This window comes from Helianthus annuus, chromosome 13 (genome assembly GCF_002127325.2).
Source record: "Helianthus annuus cultivar XRQ/B chromosome 13, HanXRQr2.0-SUNRISE, whole genome shotgun sequence".
Classification (NCBI taxonomy): Eukaryota; Viridiplantae; Streptophyta; class Magnoliopsida; order Asterales; family Asteraceae; genus Helianthus; species Helianthus annuus.
The window spans coordinates 66,578,920-66,602,407 of NC_035445.2; the positions used below are offsets into that span (position 1 = coordinate 66,578,920).

General features: G+C 34.5%; 2 protein-coding genes across 2 annotated transcripts; one reads left to right on the forward strand and one right to left on the reverse strand.

The window, feature by feature from the left end:
- The first annotated feature begins 1,244 nt into the window (after positions 1–1,244).
- On the forward strand, positions 1,245–6,493 carry LOC110900955 (serine carboxypeptidase-like 51). The gene is made up of 13 exons (XM_035982217.1): positions 1,245–1,374; positions 1,739–1,833; positions 1,942–2,049; positions 2,405–2,645; positions 2,982–3,025; positions 3,237–3,304; positions 4,462–4,567; positions 4,655–4,797; positions 4,951–5,020; positions 5,536–5,586; positions 5,664–5,716; positions 5,938–6,070; positions 6,308–6,493. The coding sequence occupies exons 1-13, from the start codon at positions 1,245–1,247 to the stop codon at positions 6,383–6,385; spliced, it is 1,320 nt and encodes a 439-aa protein (XP_035838110.1). The 3' UTR covers positions 6,386–6,493.
- A 2,984-nt stretch (positions 6,494–9,477) lies between these two features.
- Positions 9,478–10,812, reverse strand: LOC110898006 (protein SENSITIVE TO PROTON RHIZOTOXICITY 2). The gene has a single exon (XM_022144741.2). The coding sequence runs from the start codon at positions 10,765–10,767 to the stop codon at positions 9,715–9,717; it is 1,053 nt and encodes a 350-aa protein (XP_022000433.1). The 5' UTR covers positions 10,768–10,812; the 3' UTR covers positions 9,478–9,714.
- Between the last annotated feature and the right edge of the window lie 12,676 nt (positions 10,813–23,488).

Consider the following 23,488-nt stretch of genomic DNA (forward strand, 5'->3'; position numbering starts at 1 on the left):
AGTAGCAAAATCCGCATGTTGTAACATGACGCATGAACAAAATCCGCATGTACGTTAACTAAATCCGCATGTTATAAGTGAATCTCGTACGCATCATATGTTAAACACAATTGTACGTTAACCAAACTCTATATATATATTTCATTTATTCAATAATTTATGTTGTAAGAAGCATTCTCTTTTTACTATAAGTTAAATAAACACAAAAATTTTAATGTTTTAAGAAAATATGAGATTTCTATAAAATAATTAAAAAAATTGCTTCAAGTTGGCACCATGTCCTTAAAAAGGCAAAAATACCATATTTACATCCCACAATATTTCAATTGAATAAGCTTTTACATTTTTATAGTAATTCATTGATCCCCATAAATCCAAAATTTCTATAAATACTATGCATGCCAAAAATGGGTGTGTTATAGTTAATTTAATGCAAATATAGATTACTTAGACATTTATAAATAGTTTATATTTTTTTAAATCAAATTAATTATCACTTAAAATGGTTAACGTTTCAGTTTCTTGTCTCACCATCTTCTTCAAAGTTTTTGCCATCAACCTATTATTGTACTTTTGATTTTTCGTTGTTTGAAAAGTAACTTCTTTTACGTGTCTACAGCTCTATGTCTCTAGACTCTATATCCTTATGTTATCAAAAGAATGTTTTAGTGACTTAAACAAATTTTGTATGGAAGATTAAAATATTTTGTTATTTATTTTTCAATTAATTAAAATGTACTCATGATGACATTTCTAGTTATAATCTTATATATAATAAATAGTTATTAAGTAAATATATATATTTAGTATATTAGATTAATGTTTTATAAATAAATAATAGGCTTTGCTATGTAAGGCTACTCGAACTTGATAAGTGAAGCGTGGGCTCGGACACGTTTCATAAACGAGCTTACCTTAGGCTTGAGCTCGTGGTAAAGGTCGTTTTTGCATGGCTCGTTCCGAGTTTTTGGCAAGCTGATTTTGAGTAGCTCACGAGCATCTCGGCACGTTTACACCTATACGCCCTACAATTTAATACAATTGTACAATTGTTGTTACCCGACGTGTTTCTAACCTCGCTAACGAAAATTCATTAATCCATCCCTACTTATCATTTATATATCCTAAGTAGTCAAAAGAAAGATATCTTCTCTTTACATCTATCTATTACTAACAACACTTTCACATGTTATAAATACTCTCATTTCTTCCTTTTGTGCTTGTCTTCATCATTGATGTGAAAAATGGTAATTCACATAGAGAAAGCCCTATTTTCTTTACTCTTCATTCTTTCATATTTGTATGGAGGGTTGGCCATTGGCATGGGGACCCAAGATGGATCAGAGAAGTGGGGTTATATTCCAGTTAGGCCCAGTAAGTGTTTTGAGTTTGACTTTGACTGTTTTCTTTCATTGTTTTCCATACCCAAAACTTTTAAATTCAAAGCATAGTACAACTACTAATGCACCATGTACATGCCATGATTGAAAATCAATCTGGTTTATAGGATTTCAGCTCTGACAAGGGCTTGTTTTGGATTTTAACATGATTATGATCTTGCTATGAATTTAAATAAATGGTTCGTAAAACATTTTAAAGTTTAATGTGTTGTTTTTTAAAGTACAAATTCTAAACTAGAAGAATGTTTCTAATTTCATATTTCTTTTGTATATATAATTAAACATTTATGAATATATTTTAAGCTTAAGATATTGTGTTGTAAAACATGTGAAAACAGAAGCTCAAATGTTCTGGTGGTACTATAGAAGTCCTTTTCGAACTCAAGATCCAAACAACCTATGGCCAATAATACTTTGGTTACAGGGTGGACCGGTAAGCAATTGCATATCTTTTTATTTGTTTAAATTTCTAGTCATTTATAAAAGAAAACATTACGATCTACTAATTAAAAAACTCATTTACTTGTGTTATGCAATGTAGGGTTCTTCAGGAGTCGGGTTTGGAAATTTTAAAGAAATAGGACCATTGGACACATTTTTAAATCCTCGAAACTCGACGTGGTTAAAGAAGGCAGATCTTTTGTTTGTGGTAAGCCAACTCACATATGATACGTTGTGCAATTCAATTCTCCTTGTAACACTATTTTACAGTTTTTTTCTCTAAACGATATATTATTACAAAGCATTCATCGTATAGATATGATCATGATCACATTTTAACACCATGAATCCTTTGTGACTATACTTTTAGGTTGGTCACCTTGTTTAAGAAACTAAAGAAAGTAAGTTATTTAAAATAAACCATAAGTCATGATATGCTTATATTTGTTGTTTTTCGTTGTATGTAATGTTATGCCTCTATACATTCTAGCTTTTAATGAAGTATTAACGATTCAAATTAATGTCACATTACTTTCTTAAAATCTTTTGGTGTGTAAAAATAGGATAATCCAGTTGGGGTTGGGTATAGTTTTGTGGAGGATGAAACATTATATGTGAGAAATGATGAAGAAGCTGCAAGAGATTTGACCACATTGTTGATAGCAATATTTAATGAAGATGAGAGCCTTCAAAAAAGCCCTCTTTATATTATGGGAGAGTCCTATGGAGGTAAATATGGTGTTACCCTTGCCCTCTATGCTCTCAAGGCCATTCAAGCCAAACAATTGAACCTCATTCTTGGAGGTAATTAAGTTTCCATCAAACTTAAACCTCTATTACTTTCATATTCATAAGTAGAACCAGGTCAAGGGGGTCAATAGAACCCGCTCAAGGGGTGGGGTCTATTGATCCTTAGGCCATCAGATTTTGTCAGTTTTTTTTCTTTTTTTAAAAAGTAAGTTATTTCTTAAAAAAAAAAAAAAAGAAAGAAAACAAACTATGTTAGACGTATTGAAATATAATTTTAGCAATTCATATAATTTTTACCAATTTTCGCATTGTTACATAATATTATTATTTCATTTTGATTATATACCATGTTTAACAATTCAACTTTGATTTGTTGTGAATGGTTTTTAGGAATTGTGTTGGGAGATACTTGGATCTCGCCGGAAGACTATGTGGTGATGACAACATTTATTTTCTGAAAACACAATTTCCATTAAATATCTAATAATTATTGTTAACATATTAACATGTTTATTAAATATAATTTTATAATAAATTAATAATATGATGGAACATATTATTTTCTATTTATCTCTAGAGTGAACGAGTCTACTTGTAGTTGTGCCTTTTTATTTAATTGAATTAGTATTATACTTATTATTTTAGGCATCATGGGGTCCTCTTCTTAAAGATATCTCAAGGCTTGACAACAATGGCTTGAAGAAATATAACAGGTTTGTATTTTGATATTATTGATTACATGAGCTTCTAACACAGGATGGAATTATAATAATTATAATCTGTTGCATATCACGTGAGAGATAAATGATAACATTTTAAAAGTTAAGAAATACTCTTTAAAAGGAGATTGAAATACTATTGAATGCATTTTAATTTAATGTTATAATATAATATGATACTTTTATGGGAGATAACCATCTATTACTAAGAAATAAAAAATGCGACTACTAATCAACCACATGAGTTGGTGACAACTCGATCACGATTTGCTTATTAAAGAAAAATAAATAAAAAAAAAAAATCCTTAAAATCAAGTTGAAATTTATTATCATTTTTTTTCAAGCATCCATACTCCATCATACCCTCATGAGCTTCTAGTTTGTTTACTTTCTTTTTTCTCATGTGAGATTGAGTTTGCATCCAAAGCTATTTACTTTATAGTGGTTTTAATTAATTTTGTTTATAACTAGTGGTTTTTTTTTGGTAATTCAGTTGATATCCGTTCGGTTCATTCAGTACCAGCACTCGCTATAGTAGCTAAAAGAAAAAACTAATATGCCAAAAGAATATGTGTTTTATATTAATCAAAAAACCATAAATAAAAAAATAAAGTCGGAATATGCCAAAAGAATATGTGTTTTATATCAATCGAAAACCATAAAAATGATCACCGGTTCTGATACCACTAACATTTGTACCCAATGTTGTTCGGTTGAAATCGGTTTGGTTAGTCCCATATCAATACTCGTATAGTTTACGATATAGAAAAAATATCAATCGAAAACCATAACAAAGAATACTAGTTCTGATACTACCGATATTGATATCGATGTTGTTCGGTTAGTCCCGTATCAATACTCGTATAGTTTACGATACAAAGTATGCGTTTTTAAATATTTTTGTCGGCACTCATATAGTTCACGATAGAAAAAAATAAATTACTATTCAATGTCAGCTTCGGTTCAAGTTGATACAATAGCGGCACGGTATCCATTTTCAATAAAAATCAGATCAGAAAAAATCAAAATAAATCAAAATAAAAATATTAGAAAAAATAAAAATAATATTAAAACTTTAGTTTTACTATATATCACCAGTTATAATTAATATATATAAAATATAATTACTCTTATCTTTATTTTTAAAATAGCTTAGTCGATGAAATTAAGGAGCAAGTAGCTTATGGTCGTTTTGAAGATGCAATTCATATATTAAACAGCTTAGAAACGGGACTCCAGACAGATACTAATAATGTGGTAAGTTTTTTGAAAACCAAATTATAAAATTTAAATAAGTGATGAATTTTATAAAAACCTTGTCCTGCTTGAATATTGATCTTACAGAATTTCTATAATTTCCTGTTGGACGACGATTCGGCTTCATCTACGACAACTACGCAGTCCCAAGAAGCCCCTTCTGGTGATCTTGAAAGCTTGATGAATGGTGCCATTAGAAGCAAGCTACAAATTATTCCAGATAATGTGAAGTAAGTTTTTTTTTTTTAATTATTTTTAGCACACCCCACACCCAACCAATAATTTTGTTATTTGTGGGATTTAGCATGTATGGTTCTTATTGTTATATTATTTATTAGAATAATTATTTTGGAAATTAAATGAATATAAATTTGTATTTTCAGGTGGAAAATGCAGTCTCCTCCTGTTTTTAAGAATATGCGAGGTGATTTTATGAGACCAAGGATTAATGAGGTAAATATTGTTAGGTTTTACACTTCTAAAAAACGAAATTTGTGGTCGGTATTTATGCTCGCTTATACCCTCGTCGTAACTGATTTTTACGACCGAAATTTTCATCATAAAACTTAGCTCACTTGGTAGAGGCACTTGCCTTTTAGAAGGGGGATCTTAAGTTCAAAGCTAGACAAGATGAGTAATTTAGGATTATTGATGTAAAGTAAAACAGTAGGGCTAACATTTACCTTTAAAAAGTTACAACCAACTTAACGAAGGGAGTGTTTTATGACCAAAACAGCGACTGTAGTTTTTTTCAGAGGATTATGACCAGAGTTTAATTAATCAAGTTTTAAAGTTTATAATATGTTTGGTGAATGTTTATTTAAAACCATTTATATGTTGTGGTGTTGGCTTTTGGATACAAGAATCTGATGCATCTCAAAGTTTTAAAACATATGATGATTTTTTTAGCAAAAAGAATTTAATCTCTGAATACATAAAACTTTAAACTTTTATATTTTGCTAATTAGGTTGATGAGCTCTTGAAGAAAGGTGTTGATGTGACCATATATAATGGGCAAGTAAGATTCTATTTTTAACCATATTTCTTGAAGAAAGTTGTAAATTTCTTTTAATAAAAATTTGGATCATTTTGCAGCTTGATGTTATATGTGCAACCAAGGGAACCGAAGCATGGGTTGAGAAGCTCAAGTATGTCACACATATATACAACTTCCTAACCATTTGCTCATTAATATTCTTTATTTAAAGTGTTTTTTTTTTAAGAACGGCCTTTATTTAAAGTATTGACCAACAATTTAACATAATTCTTTGATTAATTATGTCTTACTAGTATTTATGAACATGATATACAAAAAAAAAGCCTAACAATCTAATATAATTTTTTTTATGAATTTCGTTTTTTACGATAGGTGGGAAGGCCTAGAGGCATTTCTTAGTATAGACAGGACCCCGATATATTGTGGAGACGAAAAGGTTACAAAAGGGTTTACAAAATCTTATAAAAATCTACACTTCTATTGGATCCTTGGAGCTGGTCACATGGTAGGTCAATATCCACCATTGAGTGAGTTTCAAATCGTTATTAGTATGTTACACTTATGTTAAACCTATCGGTCAAACCGAGTAAATTCTGTAAAGTTTAACTAAAAGGAAAACAATTCAAACGAGTCGAGTCAACTTATGACTAAGTAGCCTTAAATATATTCAATAAAAAATGATGCCATATGTCACAAACTAGTAAGTATATTGACTAACCGGGTATAATCTGTATGTTTGCAGGTCCCTGAAGACCAACCCTGTGTAGCATTCAATATGGTGGGTAACATCACTAATTCCTCAGGACCAGCCACCTTTTAACTAGAAGAACTTTTTCCTCAAACATATATACAATGCAGCAGAAATATATCATATAAATAATTAGAGAACAAAACCGAAGCCAGCTTTTGTTACATTATTATTGATATTATCATCATACTAACTATAACTAGTTTATTCTTATTTTAATACTGTTTAATATTATAATTAAGGGTGTTAAACATGTCATGTCCATGTAACATGAAACTGAAAATTTGACACGAACCTGAACACAACATGAAACGAAAAATTGCGTCCTACCCATGAACTTAAAAACATGATACGCATATTCGAGGTTGACACGAACACAACCAATTTAACGTGGGTTTTTTTTAATGTTTTGAATGAATGTTAATACTCTAAAATTATTAATTTACAACAAACAATACATTGTGTATATATAAAACAACTAGAGCAAATTAAATTTTGGTTTATTTAGTTTGAGTCAAATTATGGATTTGGCCCGTGTCTCACAATTTATACGGATTCAATCTCTCTGTCTGGCAAGTCGTCGTCGTCGTCGTCAACATCATCATCATCATCATCATCATCATCATCATCATCATCATCATCATACTCAATAAATCCTACCAATAGCAAAGCAAATGTAAGGTCTGAGGAGGGTAAGATGTAGACAGCCTTACCTCTACCCCGTAGGAATAGAGAGGCTGCTTCCAATGAGACTCTCGGCTCGATAGTAGTTTTGCATCAAGCCTTGGACATAAGGCACATAACACTTAGCAATCGGGACAAACACCGACTAGTGCATGTACCCTTTTGTCTTTCAGCTATCAACGCCACCACATGATGCATGATTAACCGTCCTCAGTTTTTAACGTTTTTTTTTCACGAAATTAGTAAAATAACATTAAAATTAGTGCACTTTCACTTTTACCCCCTGATGGCTCACACATATATACATTTGTCTGTATGGCAAGTGTTTCCTTTATAGATTGTATACAATAATAATTAGATGATGTTAAATATGATGAAATGACTATTTTACCTTTTGAAATATTACACTTTGAGCTCTTAAATCATAAACATTGTTTTTCAAGTTTTAAAAAGTACATAAAAACCCTTAGAAGGAGCCATTGTTATGCCCTTAATGCCTTAACCCGTCGACATGTTCAATAATCTCGTGCGAAGGAAAAAGTTCATGGGGACTAAACACACTAGAAGGTAAAAAATCAAATAGAGAACCAAACTACATACCCACATGTAGCATCATCCGATGATCTCAAGCGTCTCACACACGTTTACGTGTGCCTGAGACGCTATTTTTAAAACCAACTAGAAACCCACACATTTAGCATCATGAGACGTATAATAAAGTGTATATAATAAGTTGTAGCATAGCAAACCTCAGCATCACAGAACCATTGATATCTTAAAAGCTAAAGGCTAAGTGAGTATTCTAATCTATTCTGGAATCAAGCTTATGAGGCATGATTAACGCTTCACAGAGGCATCTTTTGAGCAATAATCATTGCTTAAAGATCCGTGACACAAATATAAAATACCCAAATAAATATATAGTTCTTAACCTTACATGCATTTACAAATAAACTATACATTGATTTAGTATTCTCTTATGTGATTTAATATACTATATTAGAGGGACCCCTTTGTTATATAGTTTTACTATCTTACACCTCACCAATATAAAAGCATCCAATTTGTTATACAATATACATGTTTACGTTCTATTTATCAAGAAAAATAAAAGGAATCCATATTAAGAAAAAAAATCAGGCATTTAATGAACCGAACGTTTGTGTATCATTCATGAAATTTTTAGCAGGATATTAGTTTATGTTCGTTTAGTAGAAACATTTGATTAAATAAGTGGACATGAACGTATATCCTGTTTGTTGATTCACGTTAGTTTATATTTAATTTGTTCATTTACGTTCGCTCATTTATTGATGTTTGTATATTCATTTAAATTAATTTTTGTTAGTCATTAGTAACACTAATCAAATCATCATGCGTCAATCAAACTTTAGAACCAAGTCTTGGTAATCAATCGACAAATAAACGAATAAAAACATGCTCTCTTTGTTTATGTTTGTACATTTATATGGTTTAGTATATTATGTTCGTTTGTTCATTAACTTTCAATTAAATCAAAGTTAAACAAACAATACATTAAGGTAATTGACCCATTCCAATACCTATATATGCGTGGGACTAAACCAACATCACCCATGATGGTGTATCTCCCATAAAATGGCTAAATGCCCCACTTCCTAACATCAAAAAGAACCCCTCATTTAAGAAGAGATATTTATTAAAATAGTTAAAGTTAACTAAAAAAAGGTAGAAATAAAAGTTAGCTTTCGTCATAGTAATTTCTCATTTTCTCCAATCAGAAGTTGTCATATCAGCTTCGCTGATTGAGACGACTAGGATTTAGCCTACATTTTTAGGTAAAGAGCAATGTTTTAAAAACCGGATCAAACTGGCCGGTAGTACCGATTGAACAATCTGGTAGAACCGGTTAAACCGTTTTTAGCCTAATCCGGTACGGTATAAAAGCCGGATTTTAAAACATTGGTAAAGAATGTCGCCTCAGCCTGCGCTTTTTGGTGAAAAGCGCTGTCAAATCCCCTGATTTTTATAAAAATCGCCGACTAAGCCTAGTCAATGTTTATTTTCGAAATTTCTTGACAACTTTGATTATTTATGTAATTTTCCCTTTAAAGAAACATAATGCGTGTGAGACCCACTATACATGTACACATCTTCGTGTACAATTGAGTTATTTCAAGTGAAAAAAAAAAAGTAACCAATTTTGAGCATTTAATTTTATTATGAAATGGATAAAAGGAGGAAACAGTCTAGAGACATATTTCATCGATCTATCCAGTAAAATACAACCAAAAGATAATAAATGAATTTTATGCTCTCTTTTTAAAATATATTTACGTGGGAGGGGGTACATATGTGTGTAATTTGTAAATATATATGACTGATGTCACCATTCAATAATATACTCAAAAAAAATTATCCACTAATTATTTTATTTCAGCAAATAACTAACTACTTCCAATCAACGTTACATATCATTTTCCTACAAGAAAAAGTCAAAAGAATCAATAAAAAACGATGGAGCTTACTTGTTCATAGATTATATCACAAACGTAGGTGAGTCGCATACAACAAAGTTATTTAGCACATATAACTAACACATGTCGTGGGTTCTATGCGACTATTCTATATGATGTGTCCAATAACTTTTGTTGTATACAAATCATCCTTCTATAATAATTACATATTGACCATTCAAAAAAGTTACAAAAACAAACTCACCTTCCTAATTTCATTGGTTATTTGATCAAAGAACCCTCATCAATAAGCGGTGTATGCCCGATGAACAAGCCAACGTGACCCATAAGTTTATCTTTCCTCGAAAATGTTGTGCCACACGAGCACCGCCATTTCACGTCCCCACAGTGCTTCTCGTGGGTCCGCAAATCCGAAAGCACAGAAAACTGCTTTTGATGACACCTTTTGCACGAGTACATCTTTGGACAATGACTCCTTTTGTAGTGATTCTTCATGCAAATCATTGACTTCAATGGTTGAAATTTTGCGTGTTTACGGTTCCACCTACACCCTTCTTGAGGGCACGAATACTTTCTAGCCAATTTTGTCGATGTACTACCATTTGATGAAGTGGGATTGGCTAGAGCCGCGCTAGACTTGTATTCGTCCCCATGGGCCCTCATGTGCATCCTGAGGTTTGCGTCACGCTTGAACCCTTTACCACATACTTGACAATAGTGTGTGTATTTTGCTAGCAAATCGGCCGCATCCATTTCTATGATGTCATAACTTCTTGGAGACAATCTTTGTCCTGGCCCGGACCCTGACCCTGACCCTGACCCTATTTCCTTATGTCTATCTCTTTCAATCTTAAATTGTTTTCGCTCCTCAAAACCACTATCTTTGTTTCTTGTGTTGCACATTACGCTAACAAAACTATTCTCAACACCACCACCACCACCACCATCGCCACCGCCACCACCACCTGACCAGTCAAACATCATGTTTGACTGAGTCAACTGGTCAAACTCAAGCGTATTGTCATGGTCGTTGGTGGTATTAGCGTGGTTAACCCCGGGACCAAAGTTTTGGCAAGTGAACATGATGTTAGATGCGATCACAATAATTTCTTGGAGCAAATTCGCAATGTTCTCCATTGATTGAGTTTGTGATTGGGTGAAGAACATGGAGGCTGTGGAGTGAACATGTTGAGCTTTTTCTTTAAGGATGGAGAGGTTGAACATGATCATAGAGTCATTTGTTGTTGATTGGAGAGATGAAGCTAGAACATCCTCGTACGTGTTTGTGAAGCAATAGTTTGGTTCGGCAGCCATTTGGCCAAAGATCAAAGGTTGTTTTGTGAATGTTTTTGTTGGTGGGATGTATATAAAGAAGTTTATATAAGTTTAAGTGTCAATTTGTTAAATATATTGGATAGAGTTGAAAAGTGGAAGTCAACTTTTGAGTTTGGTTAAACCCATCACCACTTGCCACCTTCCTCAGGTAACGCCACAAACCACAGACGTCATATATTCTTATATTTTTTAATTATTTTATTTTGTTAAGGGTGTGTTGTGCATAGTTTGAGATTAAAAAAGATGGAGCTGGAATTAGAGAAAATAGACAAATAATTAATAATTATACTTACATATTTAATTCAAATTATTGGTTGTTGGATACATGTATTTTTTTTTTTTTTTTGTCTTAGTGATGCTATTATATATGACAGTTATTTAACCTAAAATATTCTATTATTAATGTCTATTTATAATATAAGTGAAGTAGTATGAAACAATGAAAGGATATAAAAAGTAAAATAAATGTTTAAAATATATATTACAAAATATTATACAACTAAGCTACAAGTGCGAAACAAGCCACACAGCTAGGTACCTAAAAAATACAACAACGTTAAGGAAAAAGTGAAAAACTAAATCATATATGACACATGAACACATGCTAATTACATCACTACAAGAAATACAAGCACACTTTTAGCGGCGATATCTAAAAAGTCTTCGTTAAAGGTCTTGATCACACGCACATTTAACATCATCTGGGCCGTTGATTGATGTTAGATCAAATGGACAGGGAATAAAAGAACTGAAACTAATGGATCCTTGATCCTCTCCCTCTTAGGGGTTTCCATTATATAGAAAATTACAATCCCATAAATTTGGGAATATTACAATGATAACGAAACAATAATAAATACAGAATTATATATACAAATATATTATCTATTAAGAACAATGGTCTCTCCTCTTTCATTTTAGCGGGCATTTTCCCTCCACCACGTGCGTCTCTCTCACCCCGCACCACACGCGACTGCAGTGTACACCGTCATACCACTTCGCCACACCTCCTTCACTTCACCGTCACACCGTTAGGAGTTAAGTGTCATCTACGTCCCTAGACTTTATGTATTTTTAGGAGTTAAAAGTCCTTAAAGTGTTTAAATTGTTCAACTAATAATGTATATCTTATTTTGTAGGATTATTTTGACGAATTGTTTGAAGACCCGAGATTTATGGAACGATTCTACCAAGCTATGGATAAGATGGAATCAAGAAAAGGCAACGAAAATGACAAGGACGAGGAGGGAGAATGATGTATTTTGTATTGAATTCAGGGGTTTCAAAACTTTAACTTAACCAAACAAAATACTTTTCTTGTAGTTTTATGTTTAAAACCCGGCGTTGTTTGAATTATTGTTTGCCTGTGGAAAATTAAAAGAAACAGCAGGTTAAGGTAATTTGCAAAAACTGGGATTAAGCGAGAAAAAAAGAATTTATTGGTTTTTGACTTTTAGCGGCGATATTTGTTGTCGCTAATGATATTTGCTGACTTGTCATGGATGGCTTTAGCGACCACAGAAGTCGTCTCTAAAAGTTAAAAGAATTAGCGGCGACATAAACTATTAGCGACGACATGGCAGGTATTAGCGATGGTTCACTAGCGACGACTCATTAGCGTCTACTTGTCGCCACTTTTGTGAAAATTCTTTGTAGTGCATGCACGGTATAACTTAGTCAGAAATAAAAGCTATATCATGAATTAATAAATATATTTTATTAACATATAATTGGTAAAAATAAAATGTTATATGAATATAAATGTAATTTTCTAATATAATTGGTAAAAATATATTTTATTCACATATAATTGGTAAAAATAAAATGCATTTAATAGATTCGATGCAAGTATGTAACCGTTTACAAACTTAAACTGATGTAAACAGTAAACATATACTGAAACAAGAAATACAAGAAAACTATTGTAGTTACTCAGTGACGTCAAGGGACGCACGTCTTATGCATTCTTTCTATGCTATAAATTGAAACTACACTGAAACATATATGAAAAAAAAATAAATAAATAAAACAACTTGCTAGAAGAGGAGAGATACTGATTTAGGGTGTCCGGGGCGTCTGTGGAGAGGGGTGTGGTGAGTGTACTCCCCGATCGGGAACACCGCCGCCGACCCCTCGGTGACCCAAATCGGGGAGTAGGGAGCGGGTTGTGTTCACCGATGAGATTTGTATTTTTTGACCGTTTTTTTAATTAAAACGGCTATATAGCCGTTATATATTAAAAAAAAATTCTCCTAAACCCTATAAATACTAACCCGCTTCAATCTTTTTATTTTTCAAACCCAAAACAACTCCCTCTACATTACTCTCCTAAACCCTTCAACTCATCTAATTTTTTACCCAATCTTTAAAAAACAATGGAAGCGAAGAACGAGTGGTTTCAAGAGGGCTTGACGGGAGAATGAAGAAAAGTTTCACGTCGTTGCAAAAGGTTACTTCTGCGATTAAACAACTTGCAACCGGTAACACACCAGACGAAAACGACGAGTATTTAAATATGGCTGAAAGGACCTCTCGTGAATGCCTTGATTATTTCTGCGAGACGGTCTGTAGAATGTATGCTGGTGAATTCTTACGTACACCAACGAGCCATAACGTTGCGCTATTGTATCAGGCTCATGAGGAGAGACATCACCTACCTGGTATGTTGGGTAGTCTGGATTGTACACACTTCGTCTGGAGAATGTGCCTCGCAGAATTGCGTGGACAATATATGAGAGGCGATCATCAATACCCGACAGTTATGTTAGAGGCGGTGTCGTCTCAAGATTTGTGGGTTTGGTATGCTTTTTGTGGCCCGGCGGGTTCACAAAACGACATCAACGTGCTCCAACAATCTCCGTTATTTATTACTCAACGAAACGGAACGACGCCAAATTGTCCATTTCAGGTGAACGACCACTTATACAAACGCGGGTATTATCTTACTGATGGGATCTACCCTAGCTGGTCCGTGTTTGTGAAGTCTTTTCCATATCCTCACATCCCGAATGAAAAAAAGTTCAAGAGGCAACACGAGGCCGCAAGAAAAGATGTGGAACGGGTGTTTGGTGTGTTAAAGGCGAAGTGGGGAATACTAAATCGTCCAATGCGTTCCAAAACGGTGAAAAAGATAAGGTCCATCGTGTATACGTGCATTATTTTACATAACATGATTATAAAAGACGACGGAAGGGCGATAGTACCGGTACACATTCGAGATCCTCCAGTCGAACCCGTCTTCGATGATACTGCTTTTAGCGAGCTCATTGACGAAGAAACGCATTGGAGACTAAAACACGATCTCGTTAAGCATCTCGGACGTTTAGATCTACCTCACCTTGAAGCGAATTCCGATGACGAGTAGTTTGTTTTTTTATTTTTCTAGTTTGAATGTAATTTTTATTTTTAATTTAATGAAATGTCTTTTCTTAAATTTTATTTAATTTTTATTAATATTTGTTTAATTTATAATACATGCATAATTACAACAACAAAAAAAAGCAAGTCCTCCAAGAGAGGAGTGCCGCCATCAAATTGAGGGTGTGGGGGGAGTTAAGTGGGGAGTTGACGTGGCGCGTGCTGATTGGCTGTGGGTAAGAGAGGTCACTCCCCACTTAAAGGAGTGCGAACACTTAGGCTACTCGGTGTAGGGAGCGGCCTAGGGCTGGCCACGCCCCAGCACACCGCCCCTTAGGTCCGTCCCCGTCGTTGGCGTCCTCCCGAAGTCGTTCTCGTCGAGCCCCTCTCTCTCTCTCTTCTTCTTTATATACACACACATATACATACATACATACACACACACATATATATTTAGACCTATCCTCCACACCCTAGGTCCATCCTCACACCCGCTTACGTGTACGTCTACATAGCGGAGCATCCTTTAAGGACTATCCTTCTCCACACCCTATAGTCTTAGCCACAAACATTTTACTCTCTCTCTCTCATCTCTCTCTTCCAAATCATCATCCACCTCATCTTCTACTCATCAGATGCAACGTAAATGCTATGCATTGGTGATTGTCTAAGAAGAATACATTTTTAATTGAAAGTAGTGGGATTCCTCTTGTGCGATACCACAAGAATTCAGTTTTGGCTGCTATCAATTTGATTCGTTAATGTATTAGTACGTTATTAGCACTCGGTATAGTAAACGAAAGAAAATACAAAAAATAAGTCTAAAACAGATATAGTTACGGTACCTACATATTCAGGTATTTTTTAAGTTAACGAATACAAGTCAAAAAATAACTCCCTATGTAGCGCAAGGTAATTTCACTAGTTAAAAAACTGTGAGGGGAAAACAAAACTCAAATAAACAAAAAAGGTTAAACATGCATATTATTTAGGGTAAATTACTTTTTGAGTCCTTGTGTTTTAGTGGTTTTAACCACTTGAGTCCAAAATCAAAATGTTTAACGCCCTGAGTCCCTATAACCACTTTTCTTAACCATTTGAGTCCAAATTTTTAACACTGTTAGAAACTTTTGGTTAACTATTGTTAAATGACTAAATTATCCCTAGTTATAAAAAGTAATTTATTATCTTTTTCTCCCTTCTCCCTCTAAAAATACATGCAACTTTCCATCTCCTTCTTTTTCTCTCTAAACCACCTTCATCTTCCCACCATCACAGCTCCACCATTAACATCACAACTTTCTATCTCCTTCTTTGTCTCTCTAAAGCCTCTGCATATACGCCATTGGTGGGTATGATCTGAGGCTGTCTAGAGAGAGACTCTGCAGTGTGAAATTGATTTAAGAGTTGTACTTTCAGTAGCATAAATATTCATTCATTGACATTTAATATCTTCAAATTGAACCAACAAATCTCCTTCAAAATCCAAATCAAAACAACTCACCCTCAATTTTGTCACACAAAAGGTATGTCTACTCAATTTTGAATTCAACTTTGACTTTGTATCTGTTCCCACTATGCTTAATGTTCTTCACCTTCTTCTGGTCCCTTTCCGGCTCCTTAAACGCCTTGATTACCAACGCAGCGGCTGACGGCACCACCGAGACCTTCGCTTGACGGTTCTGGACGGGCAGTTTGACGGTGACACGTAGGCCTTTCCAGTCTTTTGCAGTTTCTTTTGCTATGTCTTCTCCGATTTTCTTTGGGGAGACACCGAGTGGACCGATTTTTGGGTCGAAATTTGGCGGCACTGTTGTTGGTGAAGAGAGATGTTAGGGTTTGCAGGTGGAAATGAAATGATGGAGAGTGTGGATTTCATAAATGTTTTGCAAAATTGGCGTTTTCATAAATCAGAAAGAACCCGGTGGTGGGTTTGTGTTACGGTGGAGGGGTTGGTGTGGTAGGTGCGGTGGTGGTGATGGTTGTGCGATGGTGGTGCAGTGGGGTCTGGTGGTGGAGGGTGGTAGAATGTCTAGAGAGAGAAACTTCAGTGTGAGTATGTGAAATATGTGCTTACTTTGTTTTATATATAATATTAAAATATTTGTGCATTAAATAATTGTTTCTTATATTTTTGTGCATATAGGAGTTGTACTTTATGTTTAAATGACTAAATTACCGTTGTAGTTAACTGACTTTGTGAATGAAGTTAGAAATTTGGACTTAAATAATTAAGAAAAGTGGTTATAGGGACTCAGAACGTTAAACATTTTGATTTTAGACTCAAGTGATTAAAACCACAAGAACTCAAAAAGAAATTTATCCTATTATTTATATCATAAGAGCTAAATACCACTTTATACTTTGCTTATTGGATGTGGTTATTTTCTTGTGATATATCTTTAAAAAAGCCACATTTTCTTTTTTAAATATGCTTTTAAAAAATGTTATGCCATCTTATGATATAAATACGATAATGATAATTACATGGAAAAAACATCAAAAGTAAACTACAATAACAAACTATTGGTCATGTGGTTATAGAAACGCGAAAAATGAAACTATCTTCCTAAAACGCCAAAAATGAAACTAGCTTTCGAAACGCCATAATTAATAAAGGAACATATATAAAAAAAACATACATAGTATATTTTTGCTTTTATTGTCACAACCATAAAAAAAATCTTCGTAATATACAGTCCTTTTAAAAGAAGTTAAAAGGTCTTTTACATCTTTCATTAGCGCCAAAAACATAAACAGTCACACTATTGAAAAATGCATTCATTACTCATTTAATCGTGCGCAAAAAAAAACACATTATATAAGAAAGACCACGATACCTTCATCACTATCACTATGAAAACTCCATAACACAAAAACGCCATACAATCAATATAGTAAAAAATGGCCGAAGTTATTTCGTAGAAGTTACAGAGAACAATGAAGTGTTTTATTATAAAGCTCTCTAACAAAAGAAGGGTCATGGTTAGGACCATTAACGACATACTTAGTATGGATGAGTCGGTTCAAAGGAGCATAATGGCCCTTGGTGTTCCTCTTGACAACCAGTGTGAGAAGACTGAAAAAATGATGATATGTTATGAAAACGCCATATTTTCCTTTACACAAAAAAACACCCTTACCATAAAACATTGCCTTTTACCCCCAATTTTTTATTGTCATAAAAAATATGAATACAACGCCAAATAGTGTAACGCTTGTGTTGAATATTGGCAAAGCTCTAAATAGATGTTTCTTATACCAAAGTTCTATCAACAAACTAGAAAACGCCATGCATGAGAACTTAGGAAGAAGGAATTGAAAATAAGCAGATGTTAGGCGGGCGGGTAGGCCGAAGGGGAGAAGAAACAATGAAAAAGAAGATAAGTAGGACAAGAAAGCAAGATGGTTGTACTGTTTTGCCAATTTTTAAACTAATAGATTGTAATGATTGTTTTTAACAAACCATCGAGATGAAAAATATTAACTCTCTATTTATTTATATTTAATTTTATAACATGAGCATTACGGTCATTTCAAATAAACTAACAGAATAATTGGATACAAAAGTGAAAGTAATAGTACTGTTTTTTCAATTTTTAAATTAATGGACAGTAATGGTTATTTTCAACTAACCATTAAGACGAAAAACGTAATTAACTCATTTTTTATGACTGAAATTACACCAAATCCGCATTTGGTGGGCTCATATACTTGACCTCAAATGGAACAACACCATACTAACACCTAAATTCAATGACTTATTTACATTTTGTTATTTCATCCAATGTTAACCGGGTCAAGTTTTAGTAGACTCTTATGACCGAAATTGTCTTTTTGTATGAAGCCTGCCAACTGTTTGTGAAAATGTCAATGAGAAGGTATGCCTTCATTTGTTTAATATTATGAAATCAATTATTCCATATTTTAAAATAGGTTAGATGGGATAGAGTTAAATGCGATTTTATTTGTCCATATTAACTAGTTGATGCCAAAATCCAAATTTTTAACAAGCTTACGCTGTTTGAATATATATTTTTTCCTTTTTTTTTTGTGAAATTATGTTTAATGCTCGCTCATACACGTGAAATATTTTTGGTTATTGTCCAGGGAAGTGAAGATTGACCATAGAAAGAAGTCAAAGTCACTGTAATTACGTAATTACTGACAAATTATTAATAATACAATATAAACATAAAAATTTCTAGATGGTGATCAAGTCTTTATTAACAGTCCTGTTATGTTTTGTTCTTTTTTTAACTTTTAAGTTATATTGACTTCATTAGTTCTGTTTTGTATCGTAGGTAAAAGAAGAAGCTCTGCAACTTGCTCAAATTTTCGAAATTGTTGGAGCGTAAAGGCAGGGCCGGCCCTGAGAATTCGTGTACCTTGTTCGAGCTTGAAAAAACGTGTCTTTTGGCCTTAACGAAATTGAGTGTTGGGTTCACTAAGGTCTAAACCTAATGCCAATTAGCTAATAACTAATATAAACCATAAAAATAGTTTTGTAAGTATGCCCAGAGGTGTCTCTGAGAATTCACGTACCTTGTTCGAGCTTGAAAAAATACGCCCTTCCGTAATGTTTTATTATTATTAAAAAAAAATCAAATTAGTATTGTGCTCAATAAACCTAATTTCAAGTGAGCTTATAAATTCTAAACCATAAAAAAATATTTGTAAATGGGTCTATATTGGAATTCATATGTATTTACTATCTAAAAATAATAACACACACACACACACATATATATATATAGGGGAAGGTTCATTGGGGAACACAAAAAAAGTGGGGAACAGCGGGGAACCGACTGAAACGAACTCCGATTGGACTCATTCCAGCGGCGTTGGAACCGGCTAATCGAACCCTAACTAAGATCTCTTAACCCTAAATCCTAAATCCTAACTTCTAAACTCTAAACCCTAAAACTAAAAAATAAGGCTAAAACCTAAGCTAAACCGTAAAATCTAAATTATAAACAGTAAACGCTAAACCCTAAAGGCTAAACCCTAAGCTAAACCCTAAACCCTAAAGCTGAACCCTAAACCCTAAATCTAAACCCTAAAGCTAAATCCTAAAGAAAAACCCTAAAAGCCAAACCCTAATATATTTAGGGTTTAGGGGTTATGATTTAGGGTTCAGGGTTAAAAGATCGTAGTTAGGGTTTGACGAGCCGGTTCCAACGCCGCTGGAATGAGTCCAATCGGAGTTCGTTTGAGTCGGTTCCCCGCTGTTCCCCACTTTTTTAGTGTTCCCCAATGAACCTCACACTATATATATATCGGATTTTTTTTTTAATCGTGTGCCCCTCAAAATCACGGGACTTGTGCGGAGAACCTCCCCGCACACCATCAAAGCCGCCACTGAGTGTGCCTATGTTGGTGTTTGTATGTGTATACCCTATTAATTTATTTTTTACATATACATATCGGATTTTTTTAGAATAACATGCACTTCGAAATACTTCACAACCCCCGTTTTTTTCCAACAACCTTCACATCCCTCCTTTTACAACACCCAATCACCCAACCTTCAACCCACTTTCGGCTATTTTCAAAATTTGTTATCAATGGATCCTCCTCAATCCCCCGCCTTCGACTTGTATGGTTTTCGTTCCCCACAAGTTCCATCTACACGAGGAAATGTTGAACGTCCTCTACCTGTTTACGACGACGAGGACGAGGAAGTAGTGCCCGAAACTCAAAATTTGGGCGACTATGAAGATGACAACGGCGACGATGAATATAATGTGGATGAAAACGCCGGCAACGAAGAAGATGACGCTCGGGATAAAAAAGGGAAAAATGGACAAAGATCCAAGAAGAGGCATTGGCGAAGGCGTGGGTGCATTGCTCTACCAACAAAAAGAAGGGTAATCAACAAAACCGCGATAGTTTTTGGCGTAAGATTTTAGATCATTATAACGCCACCGTTGGTGGAAGTAACCGGACCGTGCATCAAGTACGGTCTAAATGGGGCCCGATGATGACCAAAATAAACTTTTTCAATGGAAATGTTGCCGTTCATCCTCGCCCGAAAGCGCGACATCGCTAACAAGTACGGGTGGCCGTGCAATTTCTAAAATTTTTATTTTCTAGTTTGAATGTAATTTTTATTTTCTAGTTTGAATGTAACTGGTGTTTTTCAATGACGCGCGTTGCGCGAAACGCATTGGTGTTTTCTACCGACATCATTCTTCAAACGATTCGAGATAAACGATGCGTAACCAGCCATATCCGGCATCGTGGAGTGTATTAAAAAGGGAGCAATTGGACGATTGGATGCTGGGCTAGGTGTTTCTTGGAATGCCCACGGATTGTTCGGGTCAAAACCACGATTATGAGGATTCATTTTTCGTATTGTGGTTGGATGAGAATTTTTTTTTAAAAATAAGATAGGGATGATTATAGAAGAGGTGGAGTAGTTGTGGTAAAAAATGAATAGAAGTGTGAGTATTTATAGTGAAATTTTTTTAAACACATAGTCGTTGGCCAACGGCTTGCCCAAACGGCTACCTGTCTTGGCAAATGAGATCCCGTCATGTCATCTTGATAGCCCCGTCCAACGTCCGGGCTGAAACCCCCGCCCAAGGGGCCACGCCGAAACCCAAGCCCACCCAGGGTGGTGGCTTGGGTGTTTGTACCCAGCCCACGCTACAACCCCGCCCAAGGGGCCACGCCGAAACCCAAGCCCACCCGAGGTGGTGACTTGGGCGTTTGTACCCAACCCACGCCACAACCCCCGCCCCATACCTCATATTCTAATATACCCTAAATAATTTTATCATATAATGAATGAATTCACTGTTCATTCACTTTGAATTTTATCATATATGAATTTTTATTTTCTAGTTTGAATGTAAGTTTTATTTTTATTTTCTAGTTTGAAATGTCTTTTATTAAATTTTATTTAATTTTTATTAATATTTTTTTAATTTATAAACATGCATAATTACAACAAATAAAAAAAAAATAATAAAAAAAAATGAAAAAAACAAGTCCTCTAAGAGAGGAGTGCCGCCATCAAATTAAGGGTGTGAGATGAGTTTAAGAGGGGAGTTGATGTGGCATAACCTGATTGTGTGTGTGTAAGAGAGGGGTAATATTATTGTAATATCTTTGATTAGGAAGTTTTCTAGTTTTATGATTTAGAACTAATTTGGTTGATTTAATAAACAAATTGATTTAGAACTACCGCAACGGCACCAGGTGATGTCCCCGCTGCACGGTGTAAACTAATTCGTTTCGGTCTATTGAGCAAACTGAAAAGAAAGTGTGCATCGAGAACCGAACGCAAAAAATCAGTCCGGTTTACGGTGTATAGATTTATTCCTTCAATTACGTACACACACACATACTAGTTGCATGTACCTACATTTGTTTTGATTCAGAAAATATCACCGACTCACCAATGATAATGAATATAGATGATGCTTTTAATTTGAGAGTTTCTGATCATAAATTAACTAGTCACCAGGATTTTCAATATGTAATTCCTGCTCATGATCGACACAGTATTAACTCATCATGTGATGAACAAAATTCCTAATCAACGAAATGATCTAAAGTCGAATATCACTATCATATATATAAAACTTCAACATCGAGTATTACAATCATATATCAAAGTTCAACACCGAGAGAGATCCGTAGTAAGTAAGACTTAGATCTATCCGTAAAATACAAACCGTAACTATCTCAGTTCAACAAACGTATTGAAATATGTAGTAGAGTAGAGCAAAACATGAACATATATGTAAAACTAAAACATGAAGAATTAATATAAGCAGCAGATGGATGGATGACTTATTCATATAGCTAGTATGATTCATTCAGTGTCTAACCTTATTTACGATGAAGATGAGTAGCTAGTAGATCATGAGGTCCTTCATTCTTCAATCTTCATTCACACAATTACCAGCAACATCATGATCAGGTCCTTCGTTCACAGCAGCATCATGAGTTTCTTCATTCACAGCAACATCATCAGAGATCTGTTTCATTTCTTCTTCGATAGACTTTTCAGCTTCTCCTTGATCCACAGCAACATCTTCATTCACAGCAACATCATGAGTTTCTTCATTCACAGTAACATCTTCATTCACAGCAACATCATCAGAGATCTGTTTCATTTCTTCTTCGATAGACTTTTCAGCTTCTCCTTGATTCACAGCAACGTCCTCTGTCTCCTCGTTCAGATCTTCTACCTCCTCTTCATTACTGTTCCACTCCGGATTATCCTCAAACATCTTCAATTCTTCCAGAATTTGCTTAAGAGCTAGGAGCTCTTCATCTTCAGTATCTTCAGGAATTTCAATCTCTAACTCACTAGATCCGGCTAACTTTCCTTTGCCGCGAAGTTCGTCCGCGAGCTTATAGTATTTGGCGGTAATAGCACTCATAGCTTTCATGTCGTCCTTCGATCTAGTCAGAAGATATGAGTAGATTCCCATGGTTTCTGAGTGTTGATTTGAGAGAGAGTGTGTGTGTGTGTGTGTTGGTTGATATGTGAGGGTGAAGTGAGGTGACGTACAGACTACACATATATATAGGGCGTGGGAGAATGTAACCGCTTTTAGGCGCCATGATCACCAAAACTTTCAATTTCAACCACAATTTACATATATGCCCCTCATCCCTTCTATTATTTTCAAATCAGTCTCACCTATTTCAATGGCTTTTGTAATATTTTTTTTAATCTAAAAACTCTCCTTTTCAAACATTTTTTCACCGACTTGTTTTTTTTCCGGCCTTGAAATTAAAATGGCCCTGTGTACTTTATTAGTTTATGCCGCGTTGCGAGACAATAGGCCAAAAATTTCTCTATCAATTAAAACAAAATATTATTATAGTTTTGTTAGAAAAATAAAACTAAAACAATGAGAAAAACTATAATTTTAAACTAGATCAGGATATCATCGATAAACACAATTACAAAGTCGTCAAGATACGGTTTACACACACGATTCATAAGATCCATAAAAACTGCAGGTGCGTTGGTTAACCCGAATAGCATGACCAAAAACTCGTAATGACTGTACCGCATTCGGAAAGCTGTCTTAGGGACATCTTCCTCTTGGACTCTCATCTGATGATAACCCGATCTTAAATCGATTTTTGAATAGAAGCTTGACCCTTGCAGCTGGTCAAACAGACCGTCAATGCGAGGTAGAGGATAACAGTTCTTGATTGTCACCTTGTTGAGTTCGCGGTAATCGATACACATACGAAAAGACCCGTCTTTCTTCTTCACGAATAGGATTGGGCCCCCCATGGCGAAGAACTAGGTCGGATAAAACCCTATCCAATAGTTCTTGGAATTGATTCGACAGCTCTTACAACTCTC